At 36.7% G+C, this 19,593-nt stretch overlaps 1 protein-coding gene across 9 annotated transcripts in view; it reads left to right on the top strand.

Annotated features, from left to right (window-relative positions):
• Nucleotides 1-19,593, top strand: part of RAPGEF6 (Rap guanine nucleotide exchange factor 6) — a 223,374-nt gene that overhangs the window by 28,921 nt on the left and 174,860 nt on the right. For 7 of the 9 annotated variants that reach the window (XM_079917413.1, XM_079917412.1, XM_079917408.1 and 4 more), the window contains one exon: nucleotides 4,107-4,190. The exons of the other annotated variants lie outside the window; for them this stretch is intronic. In XM_079917413.1, coding sequence (XP_079773539.1) covers nucleotides 4,107-4,190 — 84 coding nt within the window. The remainder of the gene's footprint in view (nucleotides 1-4,106; nucleotides 4,191-19,593) is intronic. 9 annotated transcript variants of the gene reach the window in all.

Here is a 19,593-nt window from a genome sequence, read left to right as displayed (position 1 = left end):
TTAGCCTGGTGTAGAGTGGTGGGAAGAAACGGGATTTGTCCTTATGAGTTTATTGTATAGTGGGGGAGAGAAAGTTAATTAAAATAGCTGCACATATTTAAGTGCTATCAGGGAAAAGTACAGATTTATAGATAAGTGGAACAGAATTGAGAACCCAGAAATAAACCCTTATATTTATAAACAGTTTCTGTGTGCTTTATTTTTAATGGCCTTGTAGCTGTGTAGCTAAGATGTGCACACAATGTAGGTATAACACAACTGAGTATTAAAAAGGAACCACCAGTGAACAGTTTATTTTTGATGAAGGTACTAAAGCATTTCAATTGGGAAAGCATAGTTTTTTCAACAAATGGTGCTGGGGTGATTGAGTGTTTATATGCAAAAACTTAATTTAGATTCTTATCTTACACCACACACAAAAATTAATGAGATATTCACTTTACACCCATTAGAATAGCTACAGTTGCAGGCGTGCGAAATGGGTAAAGGGGATCACCTGTATGGTAATGGATGGAAACTAAATTTTTGATAGTGAGCATGCTGTAGGGTATACAGAAGTAGAAATACAATGTACATATGTGTTTTTGTTTTTTTTGTGGTACGCGGGCCTCTCACTGTTGTGACCTCTCCCATTGCGGAGCACAGCCTCCAGACGGCCATGGCTGTGCGGCCAGGCTCAGCGGCCATGGCTCACAGGCCCAGCCACTCCGCGGCATGTGGGATCTTCGCAGACCGGGGCACGAACCCGTGTCCCCTGCATCGGCAGGTGGACTCTCAACCACTGCGCCACCAGGGAAGCCCTGTACATATGAAACATATGTTGTAAACCAGTGTTACTTCAATTAAAAATATATTTTAAAAAGTAGCTGCAGTCAAGGGTAAAGAAGATGTGGCACATAGATACAATGGAATATTGCTCAGCCATAAAAAGAAACAAAATTGAGTTATTTGTAGTGAGGTGGACGGACCTATAGTCTGTCCTACAGAGTGAAGTAAGTCAGAAAGAGAAAAACAAATAGTGTATGCTAACACATATATATGGAATCTAAAAAGAAAAAAAAAGGTCCTGAAGAACCTAGGGGCAGGACAGGAATAAAGACGCAGATGTAGAGAATGGACTTAAGGACATGGGGAGGGGGAAGGGTAAGCTGGGACGAAGTGAGAGAGTGACATGGACATGTATACACTACCAAATGTAAAATAGGTAGCTAGTGGGAAGCAGCCGCATAGCATAGGGAGATCAGCCCGGTGCTTTGTGTCTACCTAGAGTGGTGGAATAGGGAGGGTGGGAGATGCAAGACGGAGGAGATATGGGGAAATATGTATAGCTAATTCACTTTGTTATAAAGTGGAAACTAACACACCATTGTAAAGCAATTATACTCCAATAAAGATGTTAAAAAAAAATGTATCTGCAGTCTAAACATAACAAGTGTTGGTGAGGATATGGTGACACCTGGAATCGTCATATATTTGTGGTGCAGATGTAAGTATAGCCACTTTAGGAAACAGTTTGGCAGTTTCTTAAAATTTTACCATATGACCTAGTAATTCCACTTTTACATATTTACCCAAGAGAAATGAAAACACATGCAGAGACTGTACATAGATGTTCTTAGTAGCACTATTCATACTAGCCTAAAACTCGACATAATTAAATTGTTCAGTGAATAGATAGATAAAATGCTCTGCATCTGTATAGTGGAATACTATTTGGCAGTGTGAAAGGGAATAAAATGCTGCTACACACTACAACATGGACAAACCTCAAGCATATTATGCTAAATGGAAGAAGCAAGATAGAAACATCACATATTACATGATTCCATTTATACGAACTGTCCAGGAAAGACAAATCTATAGAGATAGAGCAGGTTATTGGTTACCTGGGGCACGGATTGACTGCAAACGAGGCATAAGAGATCTCTTTGTGGTGATGTTTGCACAGTTCTTTTCAATATCATAAAAGTCATTGAATTGTGCACTTAAAATGAGTGAATTTGTGGTATATTGATTATACCTCAGTTAAGCTGTTTAAAAATTAGTATAAAGAGTTACCCAAATCTGTATTTGGCTGATCATAAAACAAAGGAATTTCTAAAAAATGAATGTGGAAGTTAAGTAAAGATTTTAAATTCAGAGATTAGTGGAAGCAGAGAAAAGAATGTGTATAGTTGACCTTAACTGGGAAGCAGCATGATAGAAAGAGTGAAAATAAACCACTATGTTCAGTGCTTCGAGCAGAGAGGAAGAAACAGGAAGAGAGGGGTGTGGAGAGCCAGGTGGAGACCACCTTAATAGTTTTTGTTCTTTATTTTAGGAGCAGTGTGAAGCCTTTGAAAGGAGTAAGATCTGACAAGATTAAATATACCACTCTTCTCTAGGCTAAATTATTCTTAGATTCATTTGCTTGCAAAGAGAAAGGAGATAGCATGGCCGCATGTTAAAAGACTTTCACTTTCCATGTGTTTACTCATCAGATGCATTGCCAAACTGCTCTGAGAGTGGAATTCTCTGCAAGGTTTGAACAGTTTCTGATTCGTGAGCTGGCATGGCTCTCTTGGTAGTAGGAGTGAATTTCAGGATTTTTCCTCCGTTTATAGTAGAATTTGCTGACAACTTTGTGACTGTTTCAGCAAAGTGAGATAAAAATTAGAGGCTTATGGTAGCATCCAATCATAACTTTCTTCTGTCTTGATTTTGGGCAGAATTTTCTTTTACTGATTTTTATTCCTTCTTGTACAAAAGTCATGTTTCAAAAGAATTAGAAAGTAAAATTTCCAAACAAAGAACCTTAAGTAGGAGATTTTCAGCCATTTGTATCTTCCTTCTGTGAAGATGGAAGGGATGGATATAAAGAACTTTAAAGTATCTTCTGGAAACTTGATGATACTTTTTTCTTATGGTAGGCAATAGGATTCACCCAGAAAGCTCATCCTGGGTGCTATGTAGAGTGGTTTGGAGGCTTAGTTTTCTGGGTGGAGGATGGTACTATTCATTGAGAATGAAAAAAATGAAGCTTGAAAGAAATGATAGGTAGATTTTGAACATGTTGAAGTTGACTTGTGTGTTAGATATACAAGCTAACATGTCAAGTCGCTAGTCAGATAGATATACAGTTCTCCAGCTCAGAGGAAATGTTTGTTTTATAAAATTAGAATTGTCTACATATTGGAATTAATTGAAGTTTTAGGTATGGTAAATTAAAAATACTTTAGAGAAAGAGGAAAAGATTAGATTATAAAGTAACATCTAACAAGATTCTTGGTTTCCATTGGAGATTTAACTGAACTAAAAATAAAAATGATGATGGACTTAAGTCATCTGATATTCTTTTATCCCTCAGACACACATAAAGTGAAAGATTGGGTAGGCATTTAATGTATTTCTGTCAGAATAAAATTTAAGAGAAAGAGGTAGATCCAAATTATAGTTGAACATGAAGATGGAACATTGATAAACTTGTGAATTCCAAACAGTATTGTCTTTAATATACAATAAACTTGTAATATACATAAAAGTTATCAGAAATAGAATTTTTTTTTAAGGTTTTTTTTTTTGCAGTGCGCGTGCCCCACACTGTTGTGACCTCTCCCATTGTGGAGAACAGGCTCCAGACGCGCAGGCTCAGCGGCCATGGCTCATGGGCCCAGCCGCTCTGCGGCATATGGGATCTTCCCAGACCGGGGCACGAACCCGTGTCCCCTGCATCGGCAGGCGGACTCTTAACCACTGCACCACCAGGGAAGCCCTAGAAATAGAATTTTTTAATATGCACATGTAGTACAATATTTAAGTTAATCTTCATCAAATGTGGTGATCCAGTACACAAAAATGAGGAATGGGAAGTTACTGATATAAATTAATAAGATAGAGCTAATAAACATACATTTCTGAAGCCTATATCTTAAGCTAGTGATTATGTAAGATATGAACATGGTCTGTATGAAACCTTAGGCAACAGGCAAAATTTCCAAGGAGAGTTAATTTTTAATGATTTATGATATTATTAGAATATTTTTCATGTTTTGTATTTTGTACTGAATCCATATACATGTGAATGTGTGTATTTATTTACTCATCTATTTACTTATTCATTTAAACAGTTCAGAAACTATTGCCAGATGTTGGTATATCCTGCTTTCTGGATCTGTGCTTATGAAAGACTCCATGGTTTTGCCTCCTTGCAGGTATGTTTACATTTGCTGTTTAGTGCATGTGGTAGGCAAAGTTAGATTACAACTAGTTATTTTATTTCTTACGTTAAACTATTTTTATGTAGATGTGTATTTTCTCTTAGTAGGTGATACATTTTAGAAATGTCCTTGCTTTTTGGTACTATTTGAAGTACTTGGCAGGAATCAACTGATATTTCATATTTCTTGGGGGTATAATCTATAGTTTACACCATGGCATATTATACTGCTATTTGATCTTTAGTTGTATGTGAGATTTGATCTCATTTATCTGATGGTTTTGCATTCATTGCTGTTAGTTATAGGGAGGCAATATATCTTTATAGTTAAATCGTTTTTTAGAGTAATGCGAGCTAGGGTAGTATCCTGATTTTGTCACTTATTAGTTTTATGACTTTGGACAAATTATAGTTTTCTTGTATGTAAGAGGATAATAATAGAACCTATTTAAAGTGCCTTATGAGGTTATAGCAAGCTACTACTCAAAGTTCTCAATGGAACTCTGTAAAAGTTGACATTCTAGAGCCAGACTGCTTGAGTTCACATCTTTGCTCTACTGTATAATACTTTTTGGACAAATTACTTAATCCCCTTGTGCCTCAGTTTCCTCATTTGTAAAATAGGGACAATAATAGATGTATTTCATAGGCCAGCTTTGAGTAATAAATGAGTTTATATATATAGAGAGAGAGAGTTCTTAGAACAGTGCCTGGCTGTTACAAGTAATTGTTAATTATCATCATCAGAATTATTAGGTAAAAGAAGAGTGGTTGGAAAGATGATCAGATATAGTATTCTTAGAGAATTTGGTCTGTTAGTAATTCTTAAGATTTTGGGGCCTCAAATTATAATTTTGTGACATAAAAATGTAATTTTTTGGTAACTTTCCCAATAATGTTGAGAAGAGATTTTTAGGCTTTTAAGGTAAGACTTCTAATTGCAGCTGAATTAATTTAGTTGCAAAACTATTAAATTTAAGTATCAAGGTACATTCTACTTGACAGATGGTACGAGACATCTCAGTTTTGATGCCATTTTTAAAGCCATGGTTTTATTCTTGAAACTTTATATAATCAACTTTTAGTTAAATGAAATCTGTACTTCTTGATTAGTAGTATAAAGCATATTGTTGACCTTTTTTACAAATAAAATACATAATAATTCTTGGTTATTTAAGCCTTTGGGGTATTGTTCCTTTCTACTATGTTTCTGAAAGTCACTTTAGTGATTTGTAATGAGTTAGCTACTGACACAGAATAAGCTGGGTTGATAACTGACTACAGTTATATTTTAAGATTATTAGTATTGTTCTTTTGAATATTTTATCACCCTTTTCTGCTGTTAGGAATAGTCAAGGACTTTATGTAGCCATTAATCAGCCACAATAATTCACCATGAGTTTGTGATCAAGACAATGAAGTTTATCTTTTAAATAATTGATAGTATGAGTTTTTTTTGTTTTGTTTTTTCTTTTTTTGAGCTGTACCACTCAGCTTGTGGGATCTTAGTTCCCTGACCAGGGATTGAACCTGGGCCCACGGCAGTGAAAGCACCAAGTCCTTACAACTGGACTGCCAGGGAACTCCTGATAGTAGGAGATTTTAAAACAATAAAGTCATGGAATGCTTTAATGTAACCATCATGAACTTCACAGCAAACATGATTGTAGAAGTCTATTTAATCGTTATTTAGAGAGCAGTTCCTAGGTAGGAGATTTATATTTTGTGTTTGAGAGATACTTGTATTAGGTTATTGTTAGGATTAAATGAGTCAATACAAATAAAATACGTAGAATAATGCTTAGCATATATTAAGCATCGAATAATTTTTGGCTTCTGTTCATTATAATAGCGTTGGGCTATGATCATTATGGTAATCAACAGATATGAGCGGTACCTATTATAAGGCAAGGAATAATAGTCGTTTTCTAGGTTATAAAAATACAGCCTATTTCTCTAGATATTAAGGTATTTGTTACTCCGTTATCAGTGAGTAGACAGAAACCACACAGTAATTTGAACAGGGACAGTTTAAAGAATTATTAACTACTTTAAGAAGTTAGGTACTAAGAAGGATAAAGGAACTAAGGGACAGAGTACCCAAGGAAGGAACAAACTTGAAAGGGGAGCCCTCTCCCCAAAACTGAAGTTCAGAACTTGTTGGTGAATATGTTACTTGTAGCCCAGTAGCTAATGGAGAAGTTCACTTGGTTGCCCTGGGCCAGAGCTGTCCACAGTTATTGAGTCAAGGCTGGCAGGAAGAGATCCTCTGACCAGGACCGGTAAGCAATAAAATCCTCCCTCACCCTCACCCGGCCCAGGGTGCAGATGGGCCCTGAGGCTGGAGATAGGACGTCCCTTTGCTTTACACACACATACCCCGCAGAGCAAAGAATACTTTCCTACTGCGGTGTCCTGGTACTAGCACCCTTTACTGACAGAGCTTTAACATTTCCAGCTGGCCAAAGGAGAATCTTGACTAAATCCAGATGCTTTATTACAAAGTAAATTTGAAACTGAGAGCAAATACATTTGAACTTGAGAGGCAATAAATGAATGGTACAGTCCACTCTCTTGGTTACTCAGTTTTCATTCTGAACACATTTGAGCTTCCATCCAACTCTGTTTCCACCTAACAAGATGTAGCTATCGTTCATATAAGTAAAGAAGTTCCTACTCTCTCCCCAAAATAAGGAGATGCACAGTCCCAACAGTCATTACTCGCTGTTGATTACATATTCCATCACAGTACTCTGAATATTCTATTAACTACAAACTACTTTGTAAAGTTCACCTCCAACAACTTATATATAAAATAAATATGGGGAAGAGAGGGAAGAAGAAAATGGTTAACGTTTACACAACTCCAGACATATCACAATATATAGTCCTTGTTTCTGTAACTGCTCACAAGCCCGTAGTTGGTATCTCTCGCTTCCATTTTTTCACCACCCATTCAGTACTTCCGGCCTCAGCCAGAATTTCAGCTGTTCTGCGTTCTTTACCTGATGATGGGCACAAAACTTTCATTTCTGAAGGATCCTTAATTATCCTGCCCACCCCACCCCCCGTCTTTTGGTTGCCGTTAGTTTTCCATTAACCTTTAACAGCAGACTTGAAAGTACTACAGGGAGCCTAAATGAACCCCCTGGGCTTCAGATGTAGTTCTCCTGGCCCCCATTGTATGCAGCAACTCAGTTTCTCCTTGGTGATTGGGATCAATCACTCAGGCCAGTAGAATAACCCCTTTTCCTGCCTTTTGGTTCAGCGGCCAGGTGGAAGTCTCTAATTCAGTGGAACCGTTGCTGTGTTTCCATAGCTAGACATAATCTAAGACTAAGAATCAAAACCAGCAGAGCTCACAGTTTTAGGGAGGGGAAGTAAAAGTTCTGTGAATGAGTTATTAAGTATAACACTGAGAAGAGCCACTCCTGTTTCCACGCCTTGAATATCAGACCCATGTATTCTGGCTGTTGGGGGAGACAAACCATTGCTGTACTTCTGCTGCTGCAAAATGAGTACCTTGATTGAAAATGATGCTGTCTAGAGTGCCGAGGCAATAGATAGGCATTTTATGAGCCTGTGGATAGTGGTGGTGACAGAAGCATTATGGGCAGGAAAGGCAGATCATTTCCAGAATATGTGCCTGTTCCAGTGAGGACAAATATAGTCCTTCTGCATGATAGAAAAGGTCCAGTGTAAATAATCTGCCACTAGGTGACTAAATAGTCCTCCTGAGGAATGCTTCCATATCAGAGACTCAGTATTGGTTTCTGCTGTTGGCAGATTAGGTACCCAGCAGTAGCATTGGCAGTTGAGCCGCTGCATATTTTCCATCTCTGTCACAATAGCCACTTCATTTGTGGGCCCATTGAACAAGCACTGACTGGGGAGAAAGAGTTTGATTGACATCCATAGAGCATGTTATTTTGTTTACCTGTACAGTGGATGCCCTTTGTGCATTCACAGGGGACACAGGTATCTTCAAAGTCTGTATCCATTTTGAAAGAGGTCCTTCCATATACCTCTTCCCAGACTTCCTTGTTACCAGTCTTCCAGTCCTTTTCCTTCCGAGTCTCTGACTATTCAACCAAACCATTAGTAACTGCTCCCATGAATGTCTAGATATTGATCTAATAATTCTGGCCTCTCTCAATCCAGATAAAATGGACAACCAAATGTACTGCTTGAAGTTCTATTCCCTAGAAGGATTTTCCTTCACTACCTTCCTTCAGGGTCACCTTTGAGTAGGGCTGTCCACTTTGGGGTAGTACTAGCATGTTGTGCAGACTTATCTGTGAAATAGGCTCAAGTTTTTTTCTTCTTCAGTCACCTGGTCATAAGGGACTCCCTGGGTGGGCATAGGCACAGATTGAGGTGGAGGAGGCAATGCAACAGGAATTGGTGTTGAAGGAGTCTGAGCCACCTGCTCATGCAACTTATTCTGGACCTGGGTAAACTTGATCTCTTATATACCATATTTATTTGATAATAGATTGCTACTGCTCATGCCCAAGCCTTATGGCTAGGAATGCAGTTCATGATAGGAAGTTCAGGCTGCGTAGTCACCTGATGTCCCATGGTTAGGCATTCAGCCTCTACCAACGCCCAGTAGCAAGCCAGAAATTGTTTCTGGAAAGTAGAATGTTATTTGTAGAAGAGAGCATGGATATTTCAGAAATTCTAGAGACCTGTACTGTCATTCTCATATTAGTGCTTGTCAGACACTCCCTAGAATATCACTATTTGCCATGAACACTAAATAATCCATCATTGGATATGCTGGATCATAAGGCCCAAGTAGTAGAGTGGCTTCTACTGTGTCCTGAACTTGGCGGCAGCCTTATGGGCAACTCTGAAGATGGGTCAAAGTAGCACACTTTATGTGTTACCTCCAGAATCTGAGAAAACTAACCAAACATTGTGTCTCTTCTTTTGTGCTAGATGGTATGAGGTGCAGCAACTTGTATTTCACCTTGTAGGTGATATGTTGTCATGCCCCAAATTACGAAACTCCCAGAAATTTGACCGAGGGGGCAGGTCCTTGAATTTTTATAGCATTTATCACCTAAACTCTAGTTTGTATATATTTTAATGAAGCATCTAAAGTGCAGCCCCTTATCTTGTAATGAAGTTTTATATGTAATTTAAACCAATAAAATATATCTTACAGTTCACAATAAACAAAGAAAAGGAATAAATCAAATCTGAAATATTGTTTTTCTTTTGAAACGGATTTAGTTTTTTCTAGAATTGAGTGCATTTTCTATTTGTCACCGTAAATTTTCAGTGTAGCTCAAGAAAACAAGGACTCCATTACTGTGATTTTTATTTATTTATTTTTAAAATAAATTTATTTTTAAATTTTTGGCTGCATTGGACCTTCGTTGCTGTGTGCGGGATTTCTCTAGTTGTGGTGAGCGGGGGCTACTCGTCGTTGTGGTGCGTGGGCTTCTCATTGTGATGGCTTCTTTTGTTGCGGAGCATGGGCTCTAGGCGCCCGGGCTTCAGTAGTTGTGGCATGCAGGCTCAGTAGTTGTGGCTCACGGGCCCTAGAGCACAGGCTCAGTAGTTGTGGCGCATGGGCTTATTTGCTCCGCGTTATGTGGGATCTTCCCGGACCAGGGCTCGAACCCATGTCCCCTGGCAGGGGGCAGGCAGCTTCTTAACCACTGTGCCACCAGGGAAGTCCCATACTGTGATTTTAAATAAAATTTAATGCGTGTATTCATTGAAACATTCATTTATGCAGCAAATAAGCATTGATGGTCATCTCCATGTAAGACACTGGCATTAAGAAAAAAAGACTGACTTAACTTGGTGGAATGGGATGACTGCTTTGTTTATTTTTTTATTTTTTTTGACTGCTTTGTTTAAAAAGGGCCCTTGTGTGACATGAGAAGAAAACTTTATTGGGGAGGCAACTGTGGAAATGGATTCTACAAATAAGCAGGATTAGGTTGGCAAAGAAGGAGGGAACAGGTACTTCAGTCAGAATATCTCAAGCACTGAGAGATAATTCATTTAGAAGATATTTATTGAGTACCTGCATGTGTCAGGCACTCTTCTAGTCATTGAGGTTGGGAAGGGTTAATCACCTTTCACCAGCACTGTAAATAGCATTGTCCTTTTTCTAAAGACGTAATTTTTAAAATAATATTTTTTTGACAAAGTAATGAATTTATACTGTTCGAAAGTCAAAACAGTGTAACAAGTTGTACTTTAAGAAGTATTTTTCCCACTTTTATTATTATCCACGCCATTCAACCCACCTGTGTAGAAAGCTAACCACTTTTATTAACGTCTTACATATCTTTCTAGATTTTTATATATATGTGAACAAAAACAAATACATATTCTTATTTTTCCTATTTCTGACCCAAGTTGGAAGTTTATTCAGTAGTTTTAACTCCTTTATTGTGAAATAAATGGGGAAAAGTGCAGATAACCTAAATGTACATGTTAATAAATTAGTATAAATTGAACATTTGCCTAATCACTACCCTCAGATCAAGAAATTGAAATTTGTCAGCACCCTGGAAGGATCCTTGCTTGTCGTTCCTCAAATCAACTCTCTTGCTTTCCCCCCAAAGATCATCGTTTTCCTAAATTTTAATCAATCTTGAATAGCTATAGAATTTTAGCCTGAGGATATGTACTGTAGTTTAGTTTTGGTTACTTTTGAACTTAACAGGAATATACTCTTCCATTCTTTTTATATGCCTTCTTTGGCCTAGTGTTATGTTTATGAGATTCATCTGTGTTATGCATGTAGTTAGTTCATTCTCATAGAGTATTTCATTGTTTCCATAGTTGAGGGCTATTAAAAGTAAAGCAGCTGTGAACATTCTTGTACATTAGATGCACATGTTACATTTCTGTAGGTATACCTATCAGAAAATTGTTGGCTTATAGGATGTGCCTGTTTTCAGCTTTAATTGTTCATTGCAAGTTGTATTCCAAAGTGGGTGTACCAATTTACACACCCAGGAGCAGTGCATGAGAATTCCTATTGTTCCACATCCTTAACAACACTTAGTATTGTCATTTTTTATTTTTTTGACTGCTTAATTTCAGTTATTCTGTTGAGTGTGTTGTGTGTGTGTGTGTGTGTGTGTGTGTGTATCTCTTAGTTTTGCTTTGCATATTACTGCTTGTTGATGAGTGAGTACATTCTCATTTAAATAACCTCTTTTGTAAAGTGCTTCTTCAAGTCTGTTCCTCATTTTTCTAATGCATTGTGTTTTTGTTATTGAGATGTGGAAATTCTTTGTGTATTCTGAATAAAAATTCTTGCTTGGTTATTTATATTACACATATCTTTTCCCTACTCTGTGCCTTGTATCATTTATTCTTTTAGTAATGTCTTTGGATGAGCACAAGTTCTTAACTCTAAATAGAGCAATTCAGTCTTTTCCTTTTTGTCTTCTTTGCTTAAAAGATATTTCTGTAGCTGAGATCATGAAGGTATTTTCCTTTTTTACTTTCTAGAATTTTTCTCGTTTTTCTTTCACATTTAGACCTGTAGTCTACTTAGAATTGGTTTTTGAGTATGGCATAGTGTTGCATGATTTTTCATGTGGATTCCTTTATGTTCTTCTCCCACTCTCATTCAGTGCCACCTTTTTCAAAAATCAAATATCCACATGTTTGTGTGCCTACTTCTGGGCTCCTATTCCATTATGTTTTGTTTATCCTGCTTGAATACCACATTGTTGTAATTATCATAGCTTTATAATGTGTCTTGAAGTTTAATAGAGAAACTATTAGTGAGAAACTGCTGAACTGTGTTTCACAGTGGTTGTACCATTTTAGACTTCTACCAGCAATGGATAAGAGTTTTGTTCCTGTTTTTACGTAGTCATCAACATGTGGTGTCCCCAGTCTTAGTTTAGCTATTCTAGTCACTGTGAATTAGTTTAATTTTCATTTTCCTGCTGAATAATGATATTGAGCACTTTTCCTTGTGCTTATTGGCCATTGCTTCCCCTATATTCTTTTGTGAAGTATCTCTTTAAGTTTGTGTGTGTGTGTGCGCGTGCGTGCCTGTTTTAAGGTTGAGTTATTAGTCTTTATTATTGTAGAAATCTGGAATACATTCATGATGCAAGCTGACAGGTATTGCATGCATTTTTATCTCATTTGATTTGCATTTTCAGTTTCTTAAGTCTGTCCTATTTAACAACTTTATTAAGGTATAATTGACATAAACTAAACTGCACATATTTAAAGTTATAATTTGATAAGTTTGACATATGTATACACCCATAAAACTACCAATAAAGATAGTGAACATGTCCAACCCCATCAAAATTTCCTCAGGCCTCTTTGTAAACCTTGCTCATCCTTCCTTGCTCTGTCCCTTCATCCCTAGAGATCACTGAATCACTGTTATTTTTTTGGGGGGGGGGGTGTCACTATAAATCAGTTTACATTTTTTAGAATTTTATATAAGGTGAAGCATATAATATGTACTCTTCTCTGGTTTCTTACACTCAGTAAAATCATGTTGAGGTTTATCCATGTTATGCATATCAATATTTAACTTCTATTGCAGTATCCTTTTTTTTGGATATATCACTATTTGTTTAGCATTCAACTACTGGTGGACATTTAGGTTTTATCCTATTTTTAACTAGTGTTGCTATGAACATCTGTGTCCAAGTCTTTATATGGACATATGCTTCCATTTCTCTTGAGTAAATTTTTAGCAATGGAATAGCTGGGTTAGAAGTCTTCATGTAGACACATACTTTGATTTATTTTGAGTATATACCTAGGAATAGCTAGTGATGTTATTATAGTCTATAGTTAAACATCCAGCAGCACATGAGAGTTCCAGCTGTTCCGCATCATATCCTTACTAACACTTGGTAAGGTCAGTATTTTTAAGTTAACATATCGTAATTTGTATGTGGTGATACCTGATTGTGATTTAAATTTGCATTTTCCTAAAGACTAATGATGGTGGGCATCTTTTCTTGTGCTTATTTGTCAATCATACATCTTTTGTGAAGTGTCCTTTTGAATCTTGCCCATTTGGGGAAGGGTGGCTTATGTGTGTGGGGGGTGGGGGCGTTGGCAGAGTTGTTTAATTTCTTATTTTTGAGTTTCAGAAGTTCTTTATATATGCCGTATACAAGTCCTTTTTTTTTGTTTGTTTGTTTTTTTTGTGGTACGCGGGCCTCTCACTGTTGTGGCCTCTCCTGTTGTGGAGCACAGGCTCTGGACGCGCAGGCTCAGTGGCCATGGTTCACGGGCCCAGCCGCTCTGCGGCATGTGGGATCTTCCCGGACCGGGGCACGAACCCGCGTCCCCTGCATCAGCAGGCGGACTCTCAACCACTGTGCCACCAGGGAAGCCCTACAAGTCCTTTAACAGATGTGTAACTTGCAAATATTTTCTGCCAATCTGTGGATTGTGTTTTTCATCTGTTAATTGCTGTTCAAAGTGCTGAAGAACTTAATTTTGATGAAGTGCAGTTTATCAAGTTTTTTTTCTTTAATGAACTGTGCTTTTGTTGTATGTAAGAAATCTTTTATTAACCCAAGGTCACTAAGAATTATCTTCAATAATTTCTTCTGCAAGTTTTATAGTTTTAGATTTTACTATAATCTGTTTAGGTCTGTGATCTACTTAGAGCTAGTTTTTTTACATGGTGTGATATATGGATCTAATTTCAGTTTTTTACCTATGCATATTCAATTAGTCCAGCAGTATTTGTTGACAAAACTATCCTTTCTCTGAATTACCTTTGCATATTTGTTAAAAATTTTTTTTTTGGGTGTGAACTTTTTTTTTTGAATTTTATTTACTTTTCTATACAGCAGGTTCTTATTAGTTACCCATTTTATACATATTAGTGTATATATGTCAATCCTAATCTCCCAGTTCATCCCACCACCAACACCACCCCCACACCAGTTTCCCCCATTGGTGTCCATACGTTTGTTCTCTACATCTGTGTCTCTATTTCTGCCCTGCAAACCAGTGATCTCAACTTTTTATTTTGTATTTGTTTAAATTTAATTGATTTATTTTTCTACCTGGTGCCAGTACCACATTATCCTGACAACTGTAGCTTTATCATAAATGACAGAATAAGGTAGTATGGGTCCTCCAACTTCGCCAAGTTCTTTTGGTTACTATAGGTTTTTTATAATTCCATATGAATTTTGGAATCAGTTTGTTAATAAAAAAAAAAAAGCCTGGGATTTTGTTGGGGAATGCATTGAATCTTTAGACCAGTTTGGGGAATGTTGACATTTTAACAGTCAACTCTTGAACCATGAACAAGGTGCATCACTCTTATTAACTTAGGTCTTCTTAAATTTCTCACAGCAACGTTTTGTAGTATTCAGTGTTCAGGTGTTGCATATGTTGATCTTATATTTTGTATCCTAACTAAATTCATATATGAGTTCCAGTAGCTGTTTTATAGGTTTTTAGGATTTTCTAAATAAGTGATTTTGTCATCTGTGAATAGACAGTTTTACTTCTTTCTTTTCCTAATGTGAATGCCTGCCCCCTCTCCCACACCTGTTTTCCTGCCTTGTTGCACTGGGAAGAAACTACAGTACAATGTTGAAGAAACATAGTAAAAGTAGACATCTTTTACTTGTTCTCAGTCCAAAAGGGGAGTTGGTGATGGAAAGGTGGAAACATTGAGTTTTTCACCAAGTATAATCATAACTCTAAATTTTTCGTACATGTCCTTTATCTAGTTGCCTGTTTGTAATCTCTGCTTTCCTGCACCCTCATCATTAGGCAACCACTGCTCTGCTTTCTGGCATATAGATCAGTTTACTATTTTATATAATTCCTGCTATTTTATATAATTGGAATAATATGTTGTATAGTTTTTTATAGCTAAGATTTTTCACTTAGCATAATGTTTTGGGGATTCCTTCATGTTGCTGTGTATATCAGTAGCTCATTTTGTAAATTTGCTCAGTATATTCCATTGTGTGGATATACCACAAGGTATTTATCCATTCATCTATCGAAAGCCATGAAGTTTGTTTCTATTTGTTGGCTGTTACAAATAAAGCACCTGTGAACATTGATGTACAAATCTTTGTATGAAAAAGTGCTTTTTTTTTTCCTTAAGTAAATACCTAGGAATACAGTGGCTGAGTTGTATCGTAGATATGTTTAACTTTTTAAAAAAACTGCCAAAATGTTTTGTTGAGTGGTGTTATCATTTACATTCCCACTACCAGTTTTTGAGAATTCCATTTGCTCAGCATCCTCTTCAACACTTGAAATGATGGTCAGTCTTTTAATTTTAGCTATTCTGGTGTGTATGTAATGAGATTTCATTTTGGTATAAATTTTCATTTCCATGATAACTAATCATATTTATCATTTTTGCATGTAGTTATTGACCATTCATGTATCTTTTGTGGAAAGTTGACTCAATTCCTTTGAGGTGGTCTTTTTATTTTTGAGTTATATTAGTAATTTATATATCATACATAAAAGCTCTTTGTGAGTTATGTGTATTGCAGATATTTTTCCCAGATTGTGTCTTGCCTTTTTATTTTTCAGTGGTAACTTCTTTAAGTGTGATATCGTCCAAAGGATGATTTTTTTCCTTTTATTTGAAGTACTTATGTGTTTTAACTAATCTTTGCCTACTCCAAGTTTGTAAATATTCTCTTTTGTATATTCGTAGTTTTCTTTTTTTTTTTTAATAAGAGTTTTATTTATATATTTATTTTTGGTTGTGTTGGGTCTTTGTTGCTGAGTGTGGGCTTTCTCTAGTTGCATCAAGTGGGGGCTACTCTTCGTTGTGGTGCACGGGCTTCTCATTGCGGTGGCTTCTCTTGTTGCAGAGCATGGGCTCTAGGTGCGTGGGCTTCAGTAGTTGCAGCATGCAGGCTCAGTAGTTGTGGCTCATGGGCTCTAGAGCACAGGCTCAGTAGTTGTGGTGCGCGGGCTTAGTTCCTCCGCGGCATGTGGGATCTTCCCGGACCAGGGATCGAACCCGTCCGCATCCCCTGCATTGGCAGGCGGATTCTTAACCGCTGCATCACGAGGGAAGTCCCAGACAGTTTTCTTAAAATAGCTTTACTGGTGTGTAATCTACATAGCATAAAATTCACCCATCGTGGGCTTCCCTTGTGGCGCAGTGGTTGAGAGTCCGCCTGCCGATGCAGTGCCCCGGTCCGGGAGGATCCCACATGACGCAGAGCGGCTGGGCCTGTGAGCCATGGCCGCTGAGCCTGCACGTGCGGAGGCTGTGCTCCGCAACGGGAGAGACCACAGCAGTGAGAGGCCTGCGTATTGCAAAAAAAAAAAAAAATTCACCCATCATAAGTTTACAGTTTAATACTTTATAATTAATGTATACATTGGTGCACCACAGTTTTAGAAGACTTCCATTACTTGAAAAAGTTCCTCATGCTCTTTTGCAGTTAATCTGATACACTTTCTGTCTCAATATCTACCTCCTGCAAATATTTAAAAGTGGTATTTTGTTTTGACTTTTTTCACTTAGCATAATGTTTTTGAGGTTCATCCCTGTTTTAGCCCATAACAGCTGTAGCTTTTCCTTTTTTTAAATTGTTAAATTGTATTTTATTCTATAAAGTTTCACATTTTGTCTAGCCATTCATGAGATGAAAATTTTGAAAGTTTTTATTGTTTTATTTTAGGGGCTTTTATGGATAATGCTGCTATAAAGATTCACATACAAGGCTTTACATGGGCTGTGTATTTTTGTTTCTTTTGTAGATATCCGGGGGTGGAACTTCTGTGTCGTATAAATATATATTTAAGTTTTGAGGAAAGGGGCAAATTGCTTAAAAGATGACTATTATTTTACATACTGACCAGGAACATATCATGGATCTAGTTTTTCTACATCCTCTCCATTACTTGATATTGACAGTCTTTTGATTATTACCATTCTAATATGTGGTTAACAGTATCTCAGTGATTTAAACTTGTGTTTCAGTAGTGACTAGTATTGTTGAGGATATTTTCATGTGCTTATTAAGCATTCCTATACCTTTGTTGAAATGTCTGTTAAAAGTGTTTCTCCATTTTTCATTTGCATTGTCTGTCTTATCAAGTTGTAGGAATTTATATGCTTTGAATACAAGTTTTTTATGAGATGTATGATTTTTAATCGTGTTTTTTTTTGTCTTATCAAGTTTTAAGAACTTAGATGTTTTGGATACAAGTTCTTTATCAGATATATGATTTGTGTGTATTTTCTTTTTTCTGTGGCTTGTCTTTTCCTTTTCTTCATAGTATCTTTTGAAGCACAAATATTTTGCATTTTGATGAAATTCAATTTATTGTTTTTTTCTTTAGAGGTTTGAGGTTTTGGTGTCATATCTAAGAAATCTTTGTTTAACCTAATCTCACAATTATTTTCTCTTATGCTTCTTTTCTAGAAAGTTTTCAGTTTCAGCTGTTATATTTTGGCCTGTGTCTATTATAACTTCACTTTTGGTTTTGTTTTTGTTTCTGTTTCTGTTTCTGTTTCTTTTTGTTTTTGCTTAAGGATAGCCAGTTGACCCAGTGCCATTTGATGAAAAGGCATTGAATTGCCTCGGTACCTTTGTTGAAAATCAGTAGACCATATATATGTTTGTTTATTCTGAACTAATATTTACTCTGTTCCATTTAACTATTTTTCTATCTTGGTACCAATCTGCTGTCTTAATTATTGTGGCTTGTTGTAAGTTGTCAAATCAGTATTGTAGGTCTCACAACTTTGATCATTTTTAGAATGGTTTTGATTATTTTAGGTCCTTTGTTTTTCCATATAGATATAAGGATCTGCTTGTTGATTTATAAATCCTGATGGGTTTTTCATAAGAAATGATTTATTGTTTATTTCAAAATAGGCTGTGTTTTTTACAGCAATTTTAGGTTTACAGCGTGGAACAGAAGGTATGGAGATTTTTCATATACTCTCTGCCCCTACTCATGCATAGCCTACACCATTATGAACTTCTCTCACCGAAGTGGTACATTTGTTATGGTTGATGAACCTGCATTGCCACATCATTATCACCCAAAGTACATAGTTTATGATAGGGTTCACTCTTGGTATTGTACATTCTGTGTTTGGACAAATATATTTCCACCATTATATTGGGTTGGCCAAAAGTTTAATTCATTTTTTTCTCATAAGATGGCTCTAGTAGCACTTAGTTGTCTTAAACTTCATTCGAAGCAATTTTGTTAGATTGTATGTGACAGCTGTCATATCAGCGTGCATTTTTTAAAAACTTACCAAAATTGGTGAATTCTTGTGCAGCCATTTTAATATTGAAGATGGAAGAAAAAAGCAACATTTTTTGTCATATTATGCTTTATTATTTCAAGAAAGGTAAAAACACAACTGAAACACACAAAAAGATTTGTGCAGTGTTTGGAGGAGGTGCTGTGACTGATCGAACATGTCAAAAGTGCTTTGTGAAGTTTGATGCTGGAGATTCCTTGCTGGATGATGCTCCACGGTCAGGTAGACCAGTTGAAGTTGATAGTGATCAAATCGAGACATTAATTGAGAACAGTCAACATTATACCTCGCAGGAGATAGCCAAGATATTCAAAATATCCAAATCAAGTGTTGAAAATCATTTGCACCAGCTTAGTTATGTTAATCGCTTTGATGTTTGGGTTCCACATAAGTTAAGCAAAAAAAACCTTCTTGACCATATTTCTGCATGTGATTCTCTACTTAAACGTAATGAAAACGTTCCATTTTTAAAACAAATTGTGATGGGAGATGAAAAGCGGATACTGTACAATAACGTGGAACAGAAGAGATCGTGAGGCAAGCGAAATGAACCACCACCAACCACACCAAAGGCCGGTCTTCCAAAGAAGGTGATGTTGTGTATATGGTGGGATTGGAAAGGAGTCCTCTATTACGAGCTCCTTCCGGAAAACCAAACGATTAATTCCAACTAGTACTGCTCCCAGTTAGACCAATTGAAAGCAGCACTTGATGAAAAGTGTCCAGAATTAGTCAACAGAAAGCGCATAATCTTCCATCAGGATACCACAAGACCGCATGCTTTTTTTTATGACCAGGCAAGAACTGTTACAGCTTGGCGGGGAAGTTCTCATTCATCTGCCGCATTCACCAGACATGACACCTTCTGATTTCCATTTATTTCGGTCTTTACAAAATTCTCTTAATGGAAAAAATTTCCATTTTCTGTAAGACTGTAAAAGGCACCTGGAACAGTTCTTTGCTCAAAAAGATAAAAAGTTTTGGGAAGATGGAATTATGAAGTTGCCTGAAAAATGTCAGAAGGTAGTGGAACAAAACAGTGAATACGTTGTTCAATAAAGTTTTTGGCAAGAATGAAAAATGTGTCTTTTATTTTTACTTAAAAGCCGAAGGCACTTTTTGACCAACCCAATAG

This window comes from Stenella coeruleoalba, assembly GCF_951394435.1.
Source record: "Stenella coeruleoalba genome assembly, chromosome: 3".
NCBI lineage: Eukaryota > Metazoa > Chordata > Mammalia > Artiodactyla > Delphinidae > Stenella > Stenella coeruleoalba.
This window is presented reverse-complemented; position numbering and strand designations above follow the sequence as displayed.